The sequence below is a fragment of the Tyto alba genome, unplaced genomic scaffold (assembly GCF_018691265.1).
Source record: "Tyto alba isolate M040663 unplaced genomic scaffold, T.alba_DEE_v4.0 Super-Scaffold_20000042, whole genome shotgun sequence".
In the NCBI taxonomy this organism is placed as follows: Eukaryota; Metazoa; Chordata; class Aves; order Strigiformes; family Tytonidae; genus Tyto; species Tyto alba.
This window is the reverse complement of record NW_024881293.1, coordinates 4,496,100-4,517,563: the sequence shown is the minus strand read 5'-3', so window position 1 is coordinate 4,517,563 and position 21,464 is coordinate 4,496,100. Positions and strand designations below refer to the sequence as shown.

Sequence of the window (21,464 nt, the reverse complement as noted above, 5' to 3'; positions counted from 1 at the left end):
TGCTGTGGGAGAAGGAGTTGTAGAGCATACTGCTAGATCTGCACTGGTTCATTACATAACCATGAATTTCGGTAACTGTAATTTTTACTAGAGCCATCACAAGAAATTTTGTATCTCAATTAACCAGCACAGGTAGAAAAATATAGGTCAGTTCTACAGTGCAGAGAAGGAACTGAACACTATCAAAAAATATAAATTCAGCCAACCCAATAAAACATTTGTTGTTACCCTACTCTTTGAAATCTTTCTTCAAAAGTTAAATTGAATATCAAGTAGAGTAAAAATACCTATTTTCCATAAGTGCAATCCTTAAGGAGCTAACTTCCTGCTGTCTGTTTGAAGCACACAGCTACAGAGTAACAAGGTTGTATCTGTCACCAAGATGACTGCTGCTAGTCTATTCCTCATCCTATTTATGCCCTCCTTTGCTTCACAGAAACAGTAATCTTCCACATGCTCTGCAGATGTTTGCACCAGGGTGTTAAACAGTTTTTCTCAAGTGGCTTTTCTAGAGAACATTTTACATTGTGGTTTTTTCCTTTAGATAAAGATTAGCTGAAAATTGCTTTGATCCCATTCTTTAATCTAGGCAGAGATGAACCTTATGTTATTGATCTTGCTTTTTTTGGTGAGGCTGTCTGGAAACGACAGCAAGATGTATTCTTCTCCATTTTGTCAAGTTTAGTATAGACTGACTTCTTGAACCAGTTTTTCAGTTTCAGAAACTGAATTCTGAAACAATGTTCAGGCCTGGTATCCCACACAAACTCTGTATCAACTCAAACCAGGTTTTAACTGTACCAACAGCTTTCCTGCTTCTAGCCTCACACTATTTTCTAATGTACATTCAGAGACATCAAGTGATAAAGCAGTATCATCTAGAATACAGCTAAAGAGATGTGAAAACAGATCATTTCCATTTTGCTGCTATTTATATTACCATTATATGAAAGTCTTCCAGTATTAATACTTGGTTTTCATTTACTCTAAATACACAGACCATAAATCACCATAAGCAGGAGACCACTTGAAACCAAACTTCCCCTCAGCCCACCACAGATTTACTTACTTGTGGGACTTCTTTGCATTTGCTCCATCTGGTCCCTTTCCACAGTCATAGGCCTGTATGGTGAATGTGTAGTCCTTCTGTAGTTCACAGTCAAGCTTTTCTTTAGAGCGTATTATTCCCTCACCAGTGGATTTATCCACTACCACTGCTTCAAAGGGAACATTTTGCCCGTGAATTTTAAATCCACAAATCTCACCTACAGATTCAAAGTAAAAGAGGTTAGAACTGGTCAAAATTATTACACATTTTTAAAATAAATGACCAAATATTTTGCAGCCAAGGGTTTGTGAGGGTCTGTGGACAAAGCAAGAGCACTGTGCTTTAAAATGGGTGATTTCTGGGAACTTTAGTAAAAAGAAGCATACGTCTGCCTTCCAAGCAACTTGTTTACTTTGCATCCATTCATGCAGGAATACAAAAGAGAAAAAGAGAAACGTAGACAGGCATTTCACAGGAGTACTTGAGATAGCTCTAGGGTAAGAGTAGATCTGATGAGAGCATACAGCCAAGGCCACTGGTAATATCTTCTATGCCAAGCTACTGGGAATAGCTGGGCAGCTTGTTTATTTTGACCAGAGCAAAAGGTTAAAATGCACAGTTACAAGTCAAGGGATGAAAAAGCTTCAAGTACAGGTTCAGCACCATAATTACAGAAATTCTGTCAACAGATCAAAGGACAAAGTCTTCCTGTGCAATGTACCTGGCTAAAATTAGGGAATCAAAATAAACTACTGAATGAGAAAGGTAGAAATACCAACTTCTCAGGCATCCATTTCAACAACTATCTACTAACACAGAGCAAATATGTTAGTGAAGGAAGCTCTCATGTGGAACGATCTAGTAGGCTTTCCTTTCTATTCAAACTCTACACCCTAACAAACTTGCAAGAGAAGTCCCTAATACATCATTTTAAAACACATCTAAACCTAAGATTACACTACAAGACCTCTTGCTGGCATAGCTAGGTCTCTCTATCAGCACGTTATGCAGAGTGAGCCTAGCACACCGAGCTGTGCTAACAAAAGCCACTCAACAAACACTTTGGTCACCTACACTGTAGTTGTACCTATATAACTTGTTGTGTTTTGAAGGTGATTTTCTTACACCAACATAAAACACTGTTTGCTATTATACTTGCAGCGGTATCATAATATCAAGAATGCGCTCCTACTGTAAACATGTCTAGAGGTATTTTTAGAATGTATTTGATTCTGATTTTAAACTACTGAATTATGTACTGAAGAAAGTGTACTGCAGGGAAGGTGTTACAATGCTTCAGCAGTTAAATATTACTTTACAAAGCATATGAAAAAACTCCACATGTCCCAAAGAAGTACGCCAGCAGTGAAAATACGAGAAAATGCTCATTTCCCCCAAACCAACTTCTTCAGTGTCCATACAGTGTAAAATAATCCCAGATGGTTCAAATGGATGTCTGATTTACAGATATTTCTAACCAAGGGTTTGGTTACATAACAGTTTTTATCAATATATTTTAAAATACAAAAAAACTGGGGAAATAAATAGGACAAAAGAGCATGACAGGATCTTCTGTTTAAGTGCTGATTCCCCATTTCATAACCAAAGTTAGTAGGTTAATATTCATAAAAGGGATAGAAAGAACCCTTTATCACCTTCTTTGGTGACTGTCACCTCAAAACTCTCTAAAGGGAGAAAAGATAAACCCAAGTCAGTAACAGGAAAAGTTGAAAGGGAGCAAATAAGGAAAAGGCAAAGATGTACACATTACACAGAAAAGCTTTGGAAAATTTGTATTTTAAAATTCCAGTGGCGTTTTGCTGTAACTGTCACATTTTTAGAGTTTTAGTTATGTTAAATATTATTTAATCTTTTCACTCCAGGTTGTCATTTGTAGAATTTTCAAGTATTTAATTCGTTGATCAAAAGTTTTTTTTTTTTTTCCTTTTTTTTTTAAAGTAATAAGAAGTACCAACTGCTAAACAAAAGATATTTTCAAAATTCCATGTCGATGAAGAACTATCCATAAAGTAGACTTTTCATGAGAATTTATTTATACTATTCTCTTTAAAGAAGACATGTTAAATAATTTAAATTAGCTTTTAGCTATTACACTGAAACCACCGTGTTTCTACAATTAAAAAACTTCATACTCCCCTTTCGAATTCCAGGAAGGAGAAAGAAAAAAAAAAAAAAAAGTAGTCATGTGATTTTTGTGTTTCCACATACATTTTTAATGATCTAAATTGCATAACACCTAGCATTGCAAAATTTAAATTCTGCATTAAACTCAACTTGATAGTATTGCCATAATTCATGGTTTAAAAATATACACATTTTAATTGTTATCTTAATGAACATAAATGCTTTAATATAAAAAAATGGAGGGGCGCCCTACATATTTTCCTAGCAGCATATTGCTTTTCCAGGCTAAACAAGCAATCAGTAGCTTCTATCACTTTGTTCTACTGCAAAATACTGTAATGCTGGACAGAAGAAATTCAGGTACTCAAATATATTAATCTAGTAGTAGCGAGGATGCCCTAGAGTAGGCTGCCTTGTCCCCTCCAGCCACTCCAGAGAAGCAGAGGCTTCCACAGTGTCCTGGATCTTCCACGCTTACGAAGAGATCTCAGATAAAACTGAGTTTTACAATGGTATTAGATGACTGTGGTAGACACCTGGAACGGTTTCACAGTTTTAATGAAAAGACAGTTAACCCTGTTCTTCACTCCCCTGGAAATCATAATTTGTTAAAACCCCTAACTACCAGCATACCAATTATTTCTTCCAGATTACCATCATCTTTGACCTGAATTCCAGTACAACAAAGAGGACCTGTACCCTTAAAATCACTTCTAGAAGCTCTCCTGTTAATTCTTATACATTTCAAACAACTTGCAATAACACCGTTACTCATGTCTCCATTCTAGAGCGGCCTTAAAAAGAGATGACGCACTATAGATTTAGAGAAGTATTTTTCTTAAAAAGTCAGATTTACAGTTTAATATTGAAGCAGAAACATAATTAAGGAAAAATTCCTTATAACACACCACGATTTGTAGTCCTTCACTTTAAAAGAAGCCAGTTTCTTAAACAGCTCTTATTAAGGTTCTCCCTGAAACTCACTTCAGGTAATCCCTAGATTTATAATCACCTCTACTCTAATGCACCAAAGTATGATGCCTCTTGTGGCACCCACATAATTCACTCTACTCTTACACAGGATATAAATATAATCCCAGATTTTGATGTGTTTTGGAATAGGATCATTCAAGAAAATTTTACACTACATAAATTTGTGGCTGACACCACTGATTAGCCAGAAGTGACATTCCAACTGCAAACTTTTAAACATTCCACGTCTCTTACTCCTGTACACCTAACTCCCTCATCCTTCCCAGTAACTCTAAACTTGAGAGTCAAGCACTGTCTGTGAAACATTAAGATTACAGGAAATAAAAAAATATATGGAAAGGAACATTAAAGCAGAAAACATATCAACGGAAAGAAGAGGAAGAAGTGTATTAACGCAGCGATTACCTATCTGGGAGAAGGGGAGGCTGTTTAAAAACAGGTCAGTTCTTTATATCTGAAGTGACCTTTAACTCTGGCACCGACACCAATTCGTCTGCTAGGAAGTTCAGGCTTTATATTTTTTGTTCCTGAGCGTAAGACACAAATAAACTCACTGGTAAATATCCAGGTGTCTCCAGATGCTTTTTAAGGTGCAAAGCTTCTGTTCAAGGCGTACTCTAGCTCAATTCCTGCCACAGGTTTCTCAGAACAATAACTGACCCCACACAACCATGTTTTCCACTTCACACTAGTAAGATTAACAAAGTCCTTTTATTACTACACAGATAAGGTTCTTGTGACTGAAAAAGTTATAATGCGTAACAACTATGGTGTTACTTCTAAGTGTTCTAAATAAGCAAATGCAGAGCTCCCAACCTAGCTGGCTTTTTAAGCTCCCTTCTTCAAAGTGTCTCTGCAATGAAAAGAAGCAAAAAGGAATCATTCTCTAAAGTACAAAATATTTCAAAAAATAAAGCTCCCCCTCCTTTCTCAAAAATATATTACAGACTATTACAGAGCCATTTCAAAATAAGACAATTTACAGATTAATATTCCCATACATGGATTAATTTCATCTCAGTTATGAAATGTATATATCTATATAGTATAGGTAAAGCTCTTCTGTGATTATCGAATTCTCGGCAGCAAATTTTTTTCATTGCCATTAAGTAACCTTAGTTCCATACCACACACCCTAATGTTTCATGCTATGTCATATGTGCTTAAGGCTTTTTCTCATTCCATTCTGAAGTAGAGGTACGTTACTGAAATAAATTTCTACCTCTCCTAATCTTGAAACAGAATTATGATCAATCTGTAAATTATTTAATATTTGATATATTGGAAGTTGTTCAGCTAAATAAACTGTAACTAGGATAGAACTTTACTGTGTTTCACTCAGCTGTAATCACAGTTGAAAAAATATTTAACAGATGACACAGCTTTGTGGAACTTGTTAGACAGAAAACATGCAGTAGACCAGTATCCTAAATGCATTCTGTATTTCTCTCTTCTAGTGTAGCACATTGAAATGACAGTGAGGATTTGATAGAATTTTAAGGTTTTCTTGCTTTTTACTGTTTTCTGTACTGTTAAGATATAACGACATAAAATAGTAAATTATCTTATATAGTTATAAAAATGATTGATAAGATAGTTAAAAGAATGGACATACAGTATTTGTCTAGACAGTCTTCAAACTTTGGAGTCAGCTATCCCTCTACGTTTTCATTCCACAGAAGGAGAGAAAGCATATTCTCTCATCTCTAACAAGCAGTAGTCTCTACGTGAGGATCATGGAAAGCCTTCGGGAAAGCCTCCCATTTCAATACATGTAGAATGTCTCCTAAACAAATATTTCTTTGTACCATACAAAACTGTTAAAAAGCAAACCAATTTTAAATTTCACAGTTAGTGATAACTCCATCTCAGTTTGTATCTGTGTGTACAATATGTACAAAACAAAATGTCACTTCATGCATGCCTTAATTTAATGCAAAAATGGCTGAAATACTATTGCAACAGTTTCCTCTTGGGTTTGCCAACCAGCTGTACAATTGAACCACTCATGGGATGTGACGAGATCAAAATCTTCATCTGTTTGATTACACAGTGTCATTCATCTTCCCGACACACCATTTCTTTATAGCCACCATCCAGCTGAGCGCCGCATTAGAGAAGCTGGCCGCAGACAGGCCGTCAGCACAGCTCCCTGCCCTGAACAAACACGGCTTGGCGGCACGGCGCGGAAACGTGGCATCAGCACTCACCCCTGGGACACGGGAGCCCCACACACCTCTGGGGAGAGACTGACAGAAAGGCTTGGTGGATTTGGGTTTGGCTTTTTTTTAAAAAAAGAACGAATGGAGATTCTGCATGATCACTTTCAAAGCTCTATGCATATTCATGCTCTAAGCCAAAGAATTCCTAGCCCCCACAAAAATACTTCTTGCATCCCAGATTAGTAAGGGGAAAATAAAGTATTGTAGCTGCGAAGTGGTTTTCTCTAAGGGTGGGGTGGGGGAAGAGATATTAAAACCCTATTACAGACATCAAAAAGCCAAGGAAACATTTCAAACATCTTGCTAGCAAGACCCTCCATTATATTCTCATAACAAAACACATTCAGCAATGTGAAAGCACCCTGATAAAATATTGTTTGTTTCAAATGCAATAAAAATTCCATTCCTTTTTCCATAGTAAAGAGGAAATCCATACTGAGAGCTTCTGATGTTAAAATGATTTTGGACATGAATTACTCTAACGTACAATACAAAATGTAGCTGTCCTTTATCTTATTTTTCTCAGCAAAGCCATTTTGGATCAAATTCCAACATGACTCAATTTGTTATGTAGAAAAGTTCCACTGAGGAAGGACAATGGTCATTGTCTTCCCGAGCAGATCTGTAACAATCACGGTACCAAAGATGGACTCCATACGGTCTCTACATATCAGGCAGTATGGCGAGGCAACTTGGAGTGACTATATTCAAACTCTGTTCCCAAAAGTGTGTCGTTTCAGATATAAAGCCATACAAATTACCCTATAAATAAATGTCTAGATAACCCGACTTATTTTTGCACACCTGAATTTCAGGATGCTATCCACAGCACAGAGTGAGCAAAGCAGTAAAACATTACTTTTACTTGTCCCACAGTTCATGTACTACAAGGCATTTAAATGAATTAGTTTCAAGATGTTTCAACATGCTCGAAGTTGAAATAAAGCAAAAAGCTCTGTTTAAAATATTTTAAACCTGCAGACAGTTCAAAAGTTTTACAGCTTAGCTAGATGGCACAGTTAATTAAAATATCCAACCTTCTGAAGCATGAATAAATTTGATTTTTAAGTAGGTATATACCAGTTAGGGCTGAAACAGCCCTTTAATCCTAAAAATGCTTTGTTTTGCTGTGAGAATGTGTCACTGATCTAATGGGCTTCTCACACTTAAAGACCCACATAGATGCTGCTGGACAACAACAATGCTATTCTCCATCCTAGGACATGACTACAACACCACCAACTAGAACTGGTAACGCTGATTCAACACATCTCCCACATTTGGCCTCCTCAAAGACAGATTCAAGTATTGTTCCATTTAATGGCAGACAAATACTTTTATAGATTCCCATAGCACAGTCATTCAAAATTTACACAATTCAAATCCAACAGAGTCAGATCGAGGAAAATTTCTTTACAACGTTAGTGTGTTATACTCAGAATTTAAGTTAACTATTTTAAATCCATTGTTCTGCTGCTGCTTAAGACCTGTTAGTTTTTGAAAGCCAAAATAGATAATGTTCATACAAATGTTTAATACAAACAACTTCCAGTTGGCAAAAATGTTTATTAAATTAAATTAGGTTTATACAATTCAGATCAACACAATGGAAAAGCAGTCTCTATTGAAGAGATGCCTTGATATTGGATTTTCCCCTGCAAATCTGACAATATATTTGAAGATATTCTGCCAGTGCTTTCTTAAAGCTTCATGATATCCAGCAATCAAGAAAACTTTACTATCCACCAAGAGGTATAAAATTGCCATTTTCAAAATCCGTTCAATGCTGTCAAACTACCAATGCCTATATTTAAAGCACTTAAGAACTGCAAGAGATGATTCATATTCTCCTAAACACCAAGTACAGAAGTCAGCCTTCATATACCTCTTTCTACGTAGCAGATTTTGTACATCCCAACACAAGCTTCTTCATTTGGAAATTAAAAGTTGTTTTGTTCATAGACAGCAGTTTTGTTTCCAGTTAAGATCACGTAAGAGCCTCTGCCAGGTATATCCAATGCATGAGAAAGTTTGAATTTTAGAGGTTTACCATTATCTCTGAACTTCCTGAATTTGTAAGGCAGCCTTGCAGATAATTACAGCCTTATGAGACTGCAACAAAACTGTTACTTTAAGTACCACTTTAGGCAATTGTCACCAAGTTGCCATAATACTGTAGCACTCAATGCAGTTAGCTTGCTGAACACTTCAAATAGCTGTTAATTTAATCACTCTTTTTCTATTGCTTCCTCCTTGAAGCCAGGCTAAGCAATGTTCCTAAAAATGGCTAATGTCACATCCCCTAGGTATTTTATTAGTATTCTTAACTCTAAAATTTTATTTAACCAAGTAAGCTTTTGCAATGATCTAATTTAAGCTTGTGTTATCCACTACCACTAATTTAAATACCTGCAGATGCTCAATGGTATTCTTCAAACACAATTACCTAATATTTCGTCAAACCAAAAAAGTATTTTCCATGCACCCAATTAATGAATACAGTATTCTTAAACAGTAGTTTCCAGAAAAAAGCTACTGTGGAAGTTTGTAAGAAATTTGATGGCTGTTAGTCCTATGCTGAAAGTGAGGAGTTAGCCTACGTTTTACAAATGGCTTGTGTAGAATCCTCTATATTCTTTGTCAGAGGAGAAAAAGCCTTTTCTTCAGGTTGAGGCGGCCTCCTATTTTTGAACTGACCCAAACTGCTAAACAAGCTTATCACAGAAAGTCTAGATTTTAATAGGAATTCTCAGTCCTGTCTCAGAAGAAATGCAATCTTAATTCTACTAATTATTGTTTTCAATCTATTAAGACACAAATCAGATACACTAAGAAAACCAAAAACTCTCTTCAGAATTATAAGAAAATGATTGCTTCAGAACTCCCAGACTGAATGCTGTGAAATATGGAATACAGAGGACAGAGGAAAAGGTTGGACACTACACAAAAAAAAAAAAAAAACAAAAAAAAAAAAACCCCAAACAATCAAACAAAAACACCAAAACAAAACAAACAAAAAAACAAAAACAAAAAATCACGAACATATACACATGAAACAGAAAGCAGCATGGAATATCTGCAATACAGAGTACTCTCTGGTCTGGATATTTAGGTAAATATGAAATAAAACTCTGGTCCATGAACAAACATTTCCTAGGGTCTAAAAGCTTCGAACCATTATGCTACTGTTACGTAAAACACACTAAGTAACACACAGCATTTGTCATCAAGAAAGCATTTCCACTTCTTAAAGAAGAAATGCAGATAAATTCTTTACCTGCAAAACGTAGAGGTGCATCTTTGTCCAGGGCTATTAAAGGGGGGTCCAAGAGTACCGTGTTGTCATTTTCTGTAACTATACCATGATAGGTTGTTTCAATCCATGGCTTATGCTTGTTAACTGAAAGGAAAACAAAGTACAGAGTTAAAATATTTGAAACCAACAGCTTTTTTAAAAAAAGTTTTATAATACTGATTTAAATATTTTCCTCTTTCATTTTTCTAAATCAGAACCAGCAGTTTACTAAATTAAAAAAATTGAGACAAAACCCTGACTAAGTATGTTCAGGAGTTCAGTGTCCCTGTAGGCTTTCCAAAAGTAACTCAGAGAATCTAAATTAGTCTCTCAACTATGCTGGGATTTAAGATGCCCCTGAAGTGCAACTCAAAAACCTTCAAACAGAGTGCCATCACTGCCAAGTGTGACAACAGAAAAACCTATATTCAGCACCAGATGAAAAAACTGTCCAACATGAAACACAGGGGTTTGTTAACACTCCTCTCCAACTTGGAAAACCTGGGATCCAGCTGGTGGACTATTCTTCAGAATAGGAAGGTTTTTTCTAGTTTCAGCATTTTGTCTTGTATGGGGTTTCTTATTATCATTAAGAGAACAGGTGGAAAAGAGATTAAATATCACTGATTTCTACACAAGGCCTAAAGACACTTGCCGAGGAAGCAAGCAGGGAGTGACAGACATTTCTGCCCCAGCATAAGATCTAGACCTAGAACCTTTCCTATCAGTTTTACCCATCATCAATATGACATCCCAAGTAAAGACAGACATGACTGCCAACGCTGAGGAACTACACAAAATGCAGGAAAGGCAGAGAGAGGAGAGGCAATCGAAAAGGGCTAGACACCAGCTTCACAGTCCCACACCTTGGCTGCAGAGACACAATGCAAGTGTTCCAGGCCCTTCTGGGTTTGGAGGACTCGTACTTTGTAGTCTTTAACCCAACATATGCCTAATGCAGATTCCAAACACTACTGGAAAAGGCACCAAAACCTCAGGCCTTTTTTATCATCTAACAGAATGCCTTGAAATCTGAGTAAAATACTGACTACTTCTTGTATCATTTATTTAGCAGCTGCTTTAAGAGACTGGGAAACTCCACTGAAAGATCACGCATAAAAGGATTCTTCAACTCTGCACAAAAAATCTGTAAACCCATCACATGAACATGTTTAAGATAACCGGTCTTCCTCCTCTGCTGCAATGAAATGTGGCATCTTTCCTTGTCATATTGCAAAAATAGTTTTTTCTAGTACATCACAAAAGATGCAAGACAAAATCATACATTATCTTCTAGGTTATCATCTACTATGTGACAATCCAACGTGAGAACACCGTGACTATTAAATATTTACCTTTATCTTATGCTGTCCAAAGATAAATATAGCTGGTAGTCCACAGAATCAGTATATGCGATGTAACAACTAATTCTTCTTGACTTGAATAATTTGTTTCTCTCAGTCTAGCTCTCTTTATGCTGAGGTTCTACATGCATTAGTTTCACCTAAATTATCTTGGGCAATGTATATCTGCTACTTATGTAAAGTATATCCTGCCTGAGATGAAGAAGGCAAAGGCGGGGAACTGGGAGAATGAAGAAGCGCCCACCATAGAAGAACATCAAGACCATCTAAGGAACCTGAAGGTGCACGAGGACCTGATGAGATGCATCCGCAGGCCCTGAGGGAACTGGCAGACAAAGTGGCTAAGCCACTATCCATTATATTTGAGCAGTCATGGCAATACAGTGAAGTTCCCACTGCCTAAAAAGGGGAAACATAACCCCCATTTTTAAAAAGGGAAAAAAGAAGACTCAGGGAACTACAGGCCAGCCAGTCTTGCCCCTGTGCCCAGCAAGATCATGGAGCGGATTCTCCTGGAAACTATGCGGGGCACATGGAAAATAAGGAAGTGATTGGTGACGGCCAACATGGCTTCACCAAGGGCAACTCATGCCTGACAAATTTGGTGGCCTTCTATGATGAGGTTATGGTGTTGGTTGATAAGAGCAGAGCAATCAAAGTCATCTACCTGGACTTGTACAAAGCTTCTGACACTGTCCCACGTAACATCCTTGTCTCCAAATTGGAGAGACATGGATCCGATGGATGGACCACTAGGACAAGGAATTGGCTGGATGGTTGACTCAAAGAGTTACAGTCAACAGCTCAATGTCCAAGTGGAGACCACTGACGAGTGGCGTTCCTCTGGGGTCTGTATCGGGACCAGCACTATTTAACATCTTTGGTGGCAACACGGACAGTGGGATCAAGTGCACCCTCAGCAAGTTCACTGACAACATCAAGCTGTGTGGTGCGCCCAACACACTGGGGGAAGGAATGCCAATGCAGAGGGACCAGTAGAGGTGGTCCTGTGAAAACCTCATGAACTTCAACAAGGTCAAGTTCAAGGTCCTGCATGTGGGTCAAGAGCAGCCCTGCAGAGAAGGACTTGGGGTATTGGTGGGGGGAAAACTGCCTGTGAGCCAGCACCGTGCGCTCGCAGCCCAGAACCCACCCGTGCCCTGGGCTGCAGCCAGAGCAGGGGGGGCAGCAGGGCCAGGGAGGGGATTCTCCCCCTCTGCTCCGCTCTGGGGAGACCCCCCTGCAGTGCTGGGGCCAGCTCAGGGCCCCCAACAGCAGAAGGACACGGAGCTGCTCGAGCGGGGCCAGAGGAGGCCACGAAGATGCTGGGGGGGCTGGAGCAGCTCCCCTGGGAGGCCGGGCTGAGAGAGTTGGGGGGGTTCAGCCTGGAGAAGGCTCCAGGGAAACCTTATAGCATACAACTTCTGAAATAAATGCATGTGCAATCACAGTACATTATATACCACAGCTAGAACAATATTACACAACTGAGCCCTGCTATTTCACCTTTCTAAGGAATTACGTAAGCAGATTGTCAAAAGAGGCAAAGAAGTAAGGCTAACCTTGACTTTTGAATCCTGCCTCTCCAACAAACTAAAATGGATTCTTGATGTCCATCATATGCTTACCCAGGGGAATTAAAAAAATGGTGATAAAAAGACACTTAAACAAACGATTAAACCTAGAGGTAGAGAACTCTTATAGGAAATCGTAACACTCTCCCAATATTCTTTCATCTGCAATCTTTTACTGGTTAGTAGCAAAGTAACTGCTAGACAGGATATAGTATCTTCATACATAATAATGCAGCAAGAGAGAACTCACAACAAACTATTTTAATGCAAACAGTGTTTAATTACCACCATGTGGTTTCACTCAATATGGCAACACTATCTTTATTGCCTCAATACACTCACACGGGCTTGCTTTCAATATTCAGCATACCAAATAGCCAGTTAAATGTCAGCCACATTGTTCTATTTACCCGGAGAAGTACACTGCTGCAGCACCCTCCAAGGAACTTGGCGTTTGAAAACAAATTTCATCAGGCTCAAAGGGACTAACACATCATTCCTCCCTCAGAGGGAAGGCGCCAATAACTGCTAAAGTGGGAGTCTCCAATTGAAACATGTCTCTCAATTCAAATATGGTCTAAAGTAAAGTGTTTCACTAATACAGCTATGGCTGTTAGGAGCACAAGAAGGACAGTTGTGTATTTTTCTGTCAGTGCACCTGGGGTAGTTACACTTCAGCTGAACAAACCAGAGTTCTTTCATCATAGTCTTTGCCAGGACCTAGCATAAAATACTAAAACAGCCCTCTGCTAGAAAAAAAACTCCATCTTCATTCTAATGTTTCTGAATGTAATTACAGATTTTTTTTTTTTTTTAAGCATTGAGGAAACTTTCTCCTAATTTAGCGACCTACAGTAAATCCCACTACTGTAGGGTAGGGAGTTCTATAAAAGCTTGAAGTCCTGTAACCCCATATGAACAGAATTATGAGCATGCTAAGCATCTGCAGAGTCAAGTGAACCTTCAAACAACAGGCCCAGTTAGAAGCAAAGTCATGTCCTTTTATTGTGCTGTAGACAATAAAATCATAAAGCTTAAGCCCCTTTGTGTTTAGGAACGCTAAAACATCACCAGATTTTAAAACATAAAGCTTAAATCCCTTTGTGTTTATTAAGGCTAAACATCACTGGATTTTAAAACACCAAACTTACTGCTGAATATCCAGGAAAGGCCTGTTATCCATATTTGTGATCTACTGACTCTAGCATAACCACATACTGTAAGAAATTCTCAAGCTAGCGCTTGAAATTTGAGGTACAGCTTATGAGTGATACGTTACTGCTTCCCTTGAACCAACTGAGAAATTGCACCAAGTATTATTCTGATCTCTGTTGGCTTAAATATTATTAAATGTTGGACTGAAAACTACCCTTCCACATTTTGTTCCTCTTTAATTGTCACAAAACTCTTGAAATCTAAGAAGTTGTTCAAAGCCAGACTCTTAATTTCAAGCCAAAGCAGGCAAGCTATTCCAAGCTTGACACTAACAAAGTGCCCTGAGCTGTTAATCTCTTGCCATTTAACTGGGATAAACTACGCTGGTTTCCTTGAAATACAATATTCACACTATTTGTAAGCGCCTCAACTGGAATCTGCTGTAAATCCCAACTAACATTTAATCTAGTCAAGTGGGGGAAGCTATCCTGACACAACACAGCAAGCTGACTTGCCTTAGTGGAAAAAAAAAAAAAAACAAAAAACAAAACAGACAGCTAAGCATACCTCTTTTTCCAGGTAGCAAATTGAGCTGTAAAGCTCATGCTAGAGCCTTTACTGCTGCCAAGCAATGACTGAACATGCATCTGCAAAGGGAGCACAAGTCACCTGTCTCACTTGGTTTATCTACAGGTAATTGCTGCTAAGCTATAGGAGGAAAGGAAATTGGTGCCTGATGTGACACGTGTGCTGAACACTGGTTTTTAAAATACCATTTGCTCTACGTAAATGTGCTCTGTTTCTCATGAAACCTAACAGACCAGCATTTACTACTAGACTGGCACTACCACTGACTGCTCTGCAGAAGAGAGATGTACTTTAAAGAACAGATGCTTCACCAAAGCAATGGCTGATGCTGCGGAATGCAATCCATCAGATCAACTAGCAGCAACTTTTTCCTGCTGTTTAAAAGAATTGATGAATGTAAATAAACGTGTAGGCAGGGAAATGGGATCTAGGGCTCATATGGAAAATTTAATCAAAAGCTATAATCTTAAGACAATCAGAATTAATTCAGTTCTAGTACTTGAATGCAAACATATTAAAATTAAATATACTTATCAAAGTCCTTTCTGATGACTTCAGTTATCTTCTTACAAGTGGTCAGAAGTTCATTTGACTTAAATGGGATCTGGTACCTACGTAACTGAAGATTCAGACACACCTCAACCAGAAAGAACTGTAGCTGAATATTTTTTTTTTCCCTTCTGAACAACTACGCCTATATCTACCCATCTATCTATTTCCGAAGATATATAGCCACGCTATAGATCAAGATAACTTATGTCAAAACAAATTCTTAAGAATTAACTGGTAAAACATGTTGAATAAACTCAGTAACAAGTACTAGAATTTGAAAGCTAGCTGTCCAATCTAGTGACAGTAGATACACATAAAGTATTCATTTTTAAAATCCACCTTTGAGACTTCATGAAAAATCCAGAGATAGCATAAAAAGAGAATTATATCCTCTGTCAATTCAAATGAGCTGCACTCAGTGAACTGAGTAGGCAATCCTTTACTCCTGTCCTGAAGATCTGACAAAAATTTTGATTACTGTAGATCTTTTGTTTAATTGTCTTCCTCTCTATGTAAAAGAATACAAAAGCATGCCTTTCCTTGAAGTCAGTAAAAACACTAAAGCCTGTCTTACCTTGATTATTCATAATTTAGTACTGCTCTGATGAAATTGAGCAGCTTCATTAAAAGAACAAGTTTGTGTAGTACATAGCCACAGAAAACTAGAGCTCAGCCAAGAAGATCTACACAATAAAATATGCCTTCTCCACCCTGAAAGTAAAGTTTAGTAAGAAAGGGTGTAGTATGGCCTGATAATAATGTGTATTCTGTTCCTGCCCTACACTCACCAGCCTGCAATTCAGAGCTGTGCCTCTATTGTCTATTAGAAAAGGGTGAGGATTAACTTTGTATATAAACAACTTGAAATTTATCAGTGGCAATGAAAAGACTTATTTTGTTTGTTTATTTGAGTCTTCTCATACCTAGAATTTTATCAAAAATCATTGTCCTATGAACAGGTACAAACAATGGGCTAAAACTAAACACAACTTTTGGTCAAATGCGGAGTTCCTTCGCAGCATGGAACTTTTCTTATCTACAGTATGGGTTTCCAAGACAAACTACAATTTCGATTACTGGGACATGAAAACTGTAGGCAGTAACAAAATATAGGGGGATGAATCTGCACTAGGAGCGCTATTAGGTAAGGGCATGGGCATTCACTAACATTAACCTCTACAGATCCCAGCTGAAGGAGATTCAGGTGGTTGAAATTCATCCCACAAATTCAGATCTCTATCTCGGATTCCTTGCCACAGTTAAGAAGCATTTGTAATCTGTGCTCTGGAATCTCAGCTGTCATACACTGGGAGCACAAGGTAATGTTTGTAAGTTGTCAGGTGCCTACAGTTTGAACCTGTACAATTAACACTAATTCTTGAAACACCATATTCAAACTAATGGCTGTAGGAATTCTACCAGTTTCATTAAATTATATTTTGCCTAGGGAAATATCTCTGGTTTATCACCACTTAAAGAGAGTTTCCTGTTCCACAATGAATCAGTTACCTAAATCTGATTTTATTTGTACAAAGATACATGGAAGTTTTGCTACTACCCTGAAACTAAGGTACATGCAAATGACTGATCAGAAACTAGTTGCAATTTTTATTCTCCACAACTGCAGCAGAAGAGACGTTCAGAGCACCAAAGTCTTTAGACAAAGGATATACTGACCAAATTTCAATTGGGATAAAAGCCTGGCACGGAAAACAGCAAAACAAAAATATCCCACCACAAAACAGTCTAAATAGGATTAAGGCAACAAAGCCTTAATTTTTGAAGTAAAATTTAAAATGTTTTAAAGTAAACAGAACACCAAAATAGAAAACATAAGCCTCTAACTGTAAATACACATTTAATAAATGTTCTCTTAAATGTTGCTATTTATAGCACAAGAGTGAAAACCGCTTACTTTTTAACTGTTGTCATATTTATAAACTTCACTCCTTGAAAGGGAATCCTATTTACAAATACAGCAAACATCATCTCAGTATAGCTGGCACTTCTGGCTCCACTTGTTGACTCCATTTAAAGTCAGGGAAACCAAGTGGGAGCAGTAGCTGCAACTTGTTTTCAATCTGAATACAAAGCAAGCGAGATAAAACCTGATACTATAAACAAAGGACAGGCAGGCAGTTCTTCAAAGGCACTGAGGTTTCTAATAATCCTTGCTAAAGGTTCCTAAGGAGGTTTAGTCCCTACCGAAGCCAATGTGAGTCAATCAGTATGAATCAAATAAATTAGAGAGCAAAATAAGATTTATATAAGACCTAGGCTTCTGACTTACTAAACTCTCCCATGTTTTGAGGTATCGCTTCTGTCTTTCACAATAACAATAATGCTACAAGATGTATGCCCCTTAATATCATAAACAAAATTTCAGAGAGACTTCTCTGAATACAACTACATAGAGCGGTAAGGCTCAGAAAAATGGTAGAAGTGCTTTTGTTCAGAAAACATCAATGACTACAGAAATTTCTCTTCCTCTGCAGAGCAGCTTCATAGCCATGCGCCACTAAGCTACCAGATACTTAGATCTTCATGGCAGAAAATACTGCTCTACCCAGAATACCAGAATTCTAATTTAATCTGTCTGAGATGAGATGTTCACATGATGCTGTCTTGTGGCCTGATCTGGGTTTAATTTCAAGCCTTCTATCTTCCATGAGACATGGAAGACTGTGAGCCCAGCTTCTGTCCTTCTCATTAAAAAAAAAAAAAAAAAACAAACAAAAACCCTCTCTGCAATATTCTGAAACTGGTGATTTCAAGTCTGCAGAAACATTAAGCCCTCAAACCAAAGAACCAAAGAGACATTTACAAATCTAGAAAAGTTTCTGTTGATAAACTTTCCTAATTACTTGGCAGACAGCATAATTTACAGTCTAATAACATGAGAGAAGACAACTGGCACAACAGTATTCCAAAACACAAATGAAACCATTCTTGCCCAGGCCATCTCTCCTCTATTATTATTACCACAGCAGTGTATTATTTTATATTATATATACAGAGAGATGAAAATTGTTTGCGTGAACAGATGGCTGTATATTATACTTTCCCAAGCATTATGCATCACAGAAAGGTCTAGCACTGGTTAATTATGTCTCTTCTTCATAAATCCTCAGAGGAAAAAAACGAGAGGAAAAAAAAACAAAACAAAACAAAAAAACCCCAGTCCCCATAAATAGACAAATTGTCCTTTCATAATGCTTTAGGGTAGTCTTAAATTTCATTGCCTCTACAAATGAGATAGAAACCTAACCACCAGACCTATATTATTAAGGCTGTTCCTGTGTCAAAGAAACATCTGCAGTAAGACTGTGGTAGTGAGAAAGTGGTTTGTGGATTGGATTTAAGACATTCATAGCACCATGTAACTTCCTGAAATCGTAACAGATCAGCAAAGCTTCCTCAGGATTGTATTATTTTGATCAATACTCTTCCTAAACGGCAATAAGCTGGAAGAGGCCCAAGGCAACAGAAGTGGATCACTCTACCTGGTCAGTACCTATAGAAGAAGCAGCCATTAGACACACTGCCTCCCCAGCTGAGAAGGCACTTCATTCCACTCCCCATCCAGCTCTGTTGACAAATATTCAATTGCTTCACTTTGACAAACACTATTTGAATGCACTGCTAACTACTGCTTTTCCACTGCAACATTAGTCCAACAAGTTCAGAAACATTTGGGTTAATTTGACCAATTACAAGATAAACTCAGTTAAATTAAGAATTCTGCATCATCTGGACAGGAATATGCCTCTTCAGAACCTGAAACTACTCTGCACCCCTTCAAATAACTACAGGGAAGATGGTAGGCCACCTAGCTCACACCTAACTTGTAAGATCATATCCCCCAAAATCTATTTCCATTTCTTTCCATCATCAAAAAATAAACCACTTTTCACTCCCCTGTTCCAACCACAAGACTGGAGAACGGAACTCACCACTCTGGTCTAGCCTTTCCAGTTCATTTCTGCACATTACTGAACCAAGCACAATTCAGTTTTCACCACTTACAATAAATCTCAGTGACCCTGGTAACAAGGACTTTTACAGTCACATATGAAAAAAATGAAGCTACATTTGGTTAAAAAAAAAAAAAAAAAAAAAAAAGGAATTGACAGTACAGCACAACACAAAGTCTACCATAAATGCTTCCAAACAAATGCTTCTCCTAAGAGGAAAATGAAAGCAAGTTGCCCCAGAAGCTTTCTAGGTGCTCTCCAGAGCTTACTTGTCATTAAACACATATTCTTGTAACATTACTAACAGGCCTACCCAGAGTAGCCAAAATGTCGTGAAGACTAAGGCAACTGCACATACTAAGCCAAAACCAGACCTCGTACTGTAACTCAGTTATATGTGATGAAGTTTAACAGATGAGGGCCTGCAGTCCAGCAGCTCTGCAGATTAGACTGAAAACAAGTACAGCCTCTAACAAACTGCAGAAGAGATGACTAACACAGCTGTCCTGTGTAATGCTATCTAAATTTGCCATGCCTTTCCAAATACCTACCAGCTTTCTTTGAAAACGGTTTTCTATCTTAAGTTTTATTGATAACTTTAAATTATGGAAAAGCCTAGAAATGCAATGAAATGATGCTTTTGTCTTGGTGTGGTAAGCATTAAATTTAACGGTTCCAGGAGTACTAGCAAATAGGTCATACTTAAGAGATCTTGTGCAGGTAAATTATGACCACTATCTGAACAGTTGGCAGATGACTTACTAGAGCAGCAGCTTCCCAACCTTACGTAGGAAAATTGCAGCAAGATGCATCCTTAATGATTTGTTTTTGTTTAAGACCAAGAACTTCCCTTCAACATATTTGCAAGCCGTTTTAAAGCCACGCTTCTAATCTACATTCAATTTAAATGCAAAACCTCAAATCTCATCATATGATCAACTACATCTTGCAGAAATGGCACGCTCAATTCAAGGGGTAACCTTCAGGTAAGGAAGCGTTTGCAAGCCTCTTACGGAAATCTGCTCAGGAGGAGACCTGCAATGCGTATACTTTTACTCCACAAGATCGATCAATAGCCACAAGGCCAGTGTTTTAAAATGCCGTACCGCTTAAGGTTGAGCGAATCTATCCGTGCTCGCTAGCAACCTAACGAGCATTCTTCGCGGCAGCCTGATGGCCGGGCTCCCCCGGGGCTCTCCGAGGTGTTTTATTTCCCCTTCCCAGCCCGCCGGCCATCAAGGCTCCCGCAGCAGCCCGAGCCCGGTCTCGGCTCTCCCCATCGCGCGCCGACGCCTTTCCAAGCCCGCGGCGTTTCCAGCGGCGGGACCGCTGACGGCCAGGGCAGGCGGCGAGGCTTGGCGAATTTCGCCAACGGAACCCTGCAACCCCCCGCAACAAGTGACCAACCCCTCGGAGCACCACGGGCCGGCGGCCGCAGCCCGGGCCGGCGCCTGAAGAAGCGGTTATATAACGGGCGGGCCCGCCGCGCATCCCGCCGAGGCCCGCCGGCACCGGGGCTGAAAAGAGGGGAGCAGCCCGGCCGCAGGTGAGCGCCGAGGAACAGTCGCCGCCGGCGCCGCCGCCCCCCGCCCCTTTCCTCCCCGCAGCGCCGCAGGTGCAACGGCCGCGGCGGGGTCACCCCCGCCCCCTGCGAGCCCCCGGCCAGCGCCCTCCTCCCCGCCCGCACCACCGAGATGTCCTCCTCTGCGCTCCCTCCCCGAAGAGAGCCAAGGACACCGTACCACCACCACCCCCCCCTCCCCGCCCAGCACCTCCGGCTGCCCGCGGCGCAGCCCCACAGGGCACCCGGGTGAAGGGGGGGGGGGGGCGCGGGGCCGAACACTCCGCCCTCCCCATCCCCCCGATGCCGGGCAGTCTCTCCCGCCTGCCCGGGCTCTGTTTACCTCGAGCGGCCGCTGCTCCCCCGCAGAGCAGCGCGGCCAGCAGCAAGCAGGAGGCGGGGGTCGGCAGCCAGCACGGCATGCCCGGGCGGCGCGGCGGCATGGCAGCGCGGAGCCCTGCAGGGCAGCGAGCAGCCCCGGCTGGCGGGGCGGCTGTGGCGCCCCCGGCGGTCCGGGCTCCGCTCTGCGGCGAGCGGAGGGCTCGGCTCGGCCCCGAGGAGGAGGAGGAGGAGGAAGAGGAGGAGGAAGAGGAGGAGGGAGAAGCGCTGCACTGCCCCGCTCCGCTCGCCTTTTCTCTCCTCCTCCCCTCCCTCCCCCGCCTGGCAGCGCGGCGACCCGCCAGCGGCACCTAAAATGGCGGCGGCGAGCGCGGCCGATTCCGCCCCCCCGCCTCCACACACCCTGCGCCGGTTCCCAGGCGGGGGAGGGAGCGAACCAAGGACGCGGGGGATGCGGGAGAGCCCATCTGCGCGGAGGGGCGGAGCGGAGCGCCGCGGAAAGAACCGCCTCCCCTCAGACCCTCCCGCCTTCCAACTCTCCCCACAGCCCGCGGAGGCTGCGCCGGGCACTGCGGTACTGCACCGCGGAGGCGAGTCCATTTCTTCCACCGCTGGGGTTGAGGGGATTTCGTTGTTGTTTTTTTTTGATTGGTT

The 21,464-nt window shown here is 40.2% G+C and overlaps 1 protein-coding gene across 4 annotated transcripts in view; it reads right to left on the bottom strand.

The window, feature by feature from the left end:
• Nucleotides 1-21,204, bottom strand: part of CLSTN1 (calsyntenin 1) — a 41,550-nt gene extending 20,346 nt beyond the window's left edge. For 2 of the 4 annotated variants that reach the window (XM_033007801.2, XM_033007803.2), the window contains exons 1-4: nt 20,815-21,204; nt 9,686-9,808; nt 2,704-2,733; nt 1,070-1,265 (exon numbers count right to left, since the gene is read on the bottom strand). In XM_033007801.2, coding sequence (XP_032863692.2) covers nt 1,070-1,265; nt 2,704-2,733; nt 9,686-9,808; nt 20,815-20,914 — 449 coding nt within the window. In that variant the 5' untranslated portion in view covers nt 20,915-21,204. The remainder of the gene's footprint in view (nt 1-1,069; nt 1,266-2,703; nt 2,734-9,685; nt 9,809-20,814) is intronic. The other 2 variants (XM_033007804.2, XM_033007802.2) reach the window with 2 other exon arrangements.
• Nucleotides 21,205-21,464: the final 260 nt, after the last annotated feature.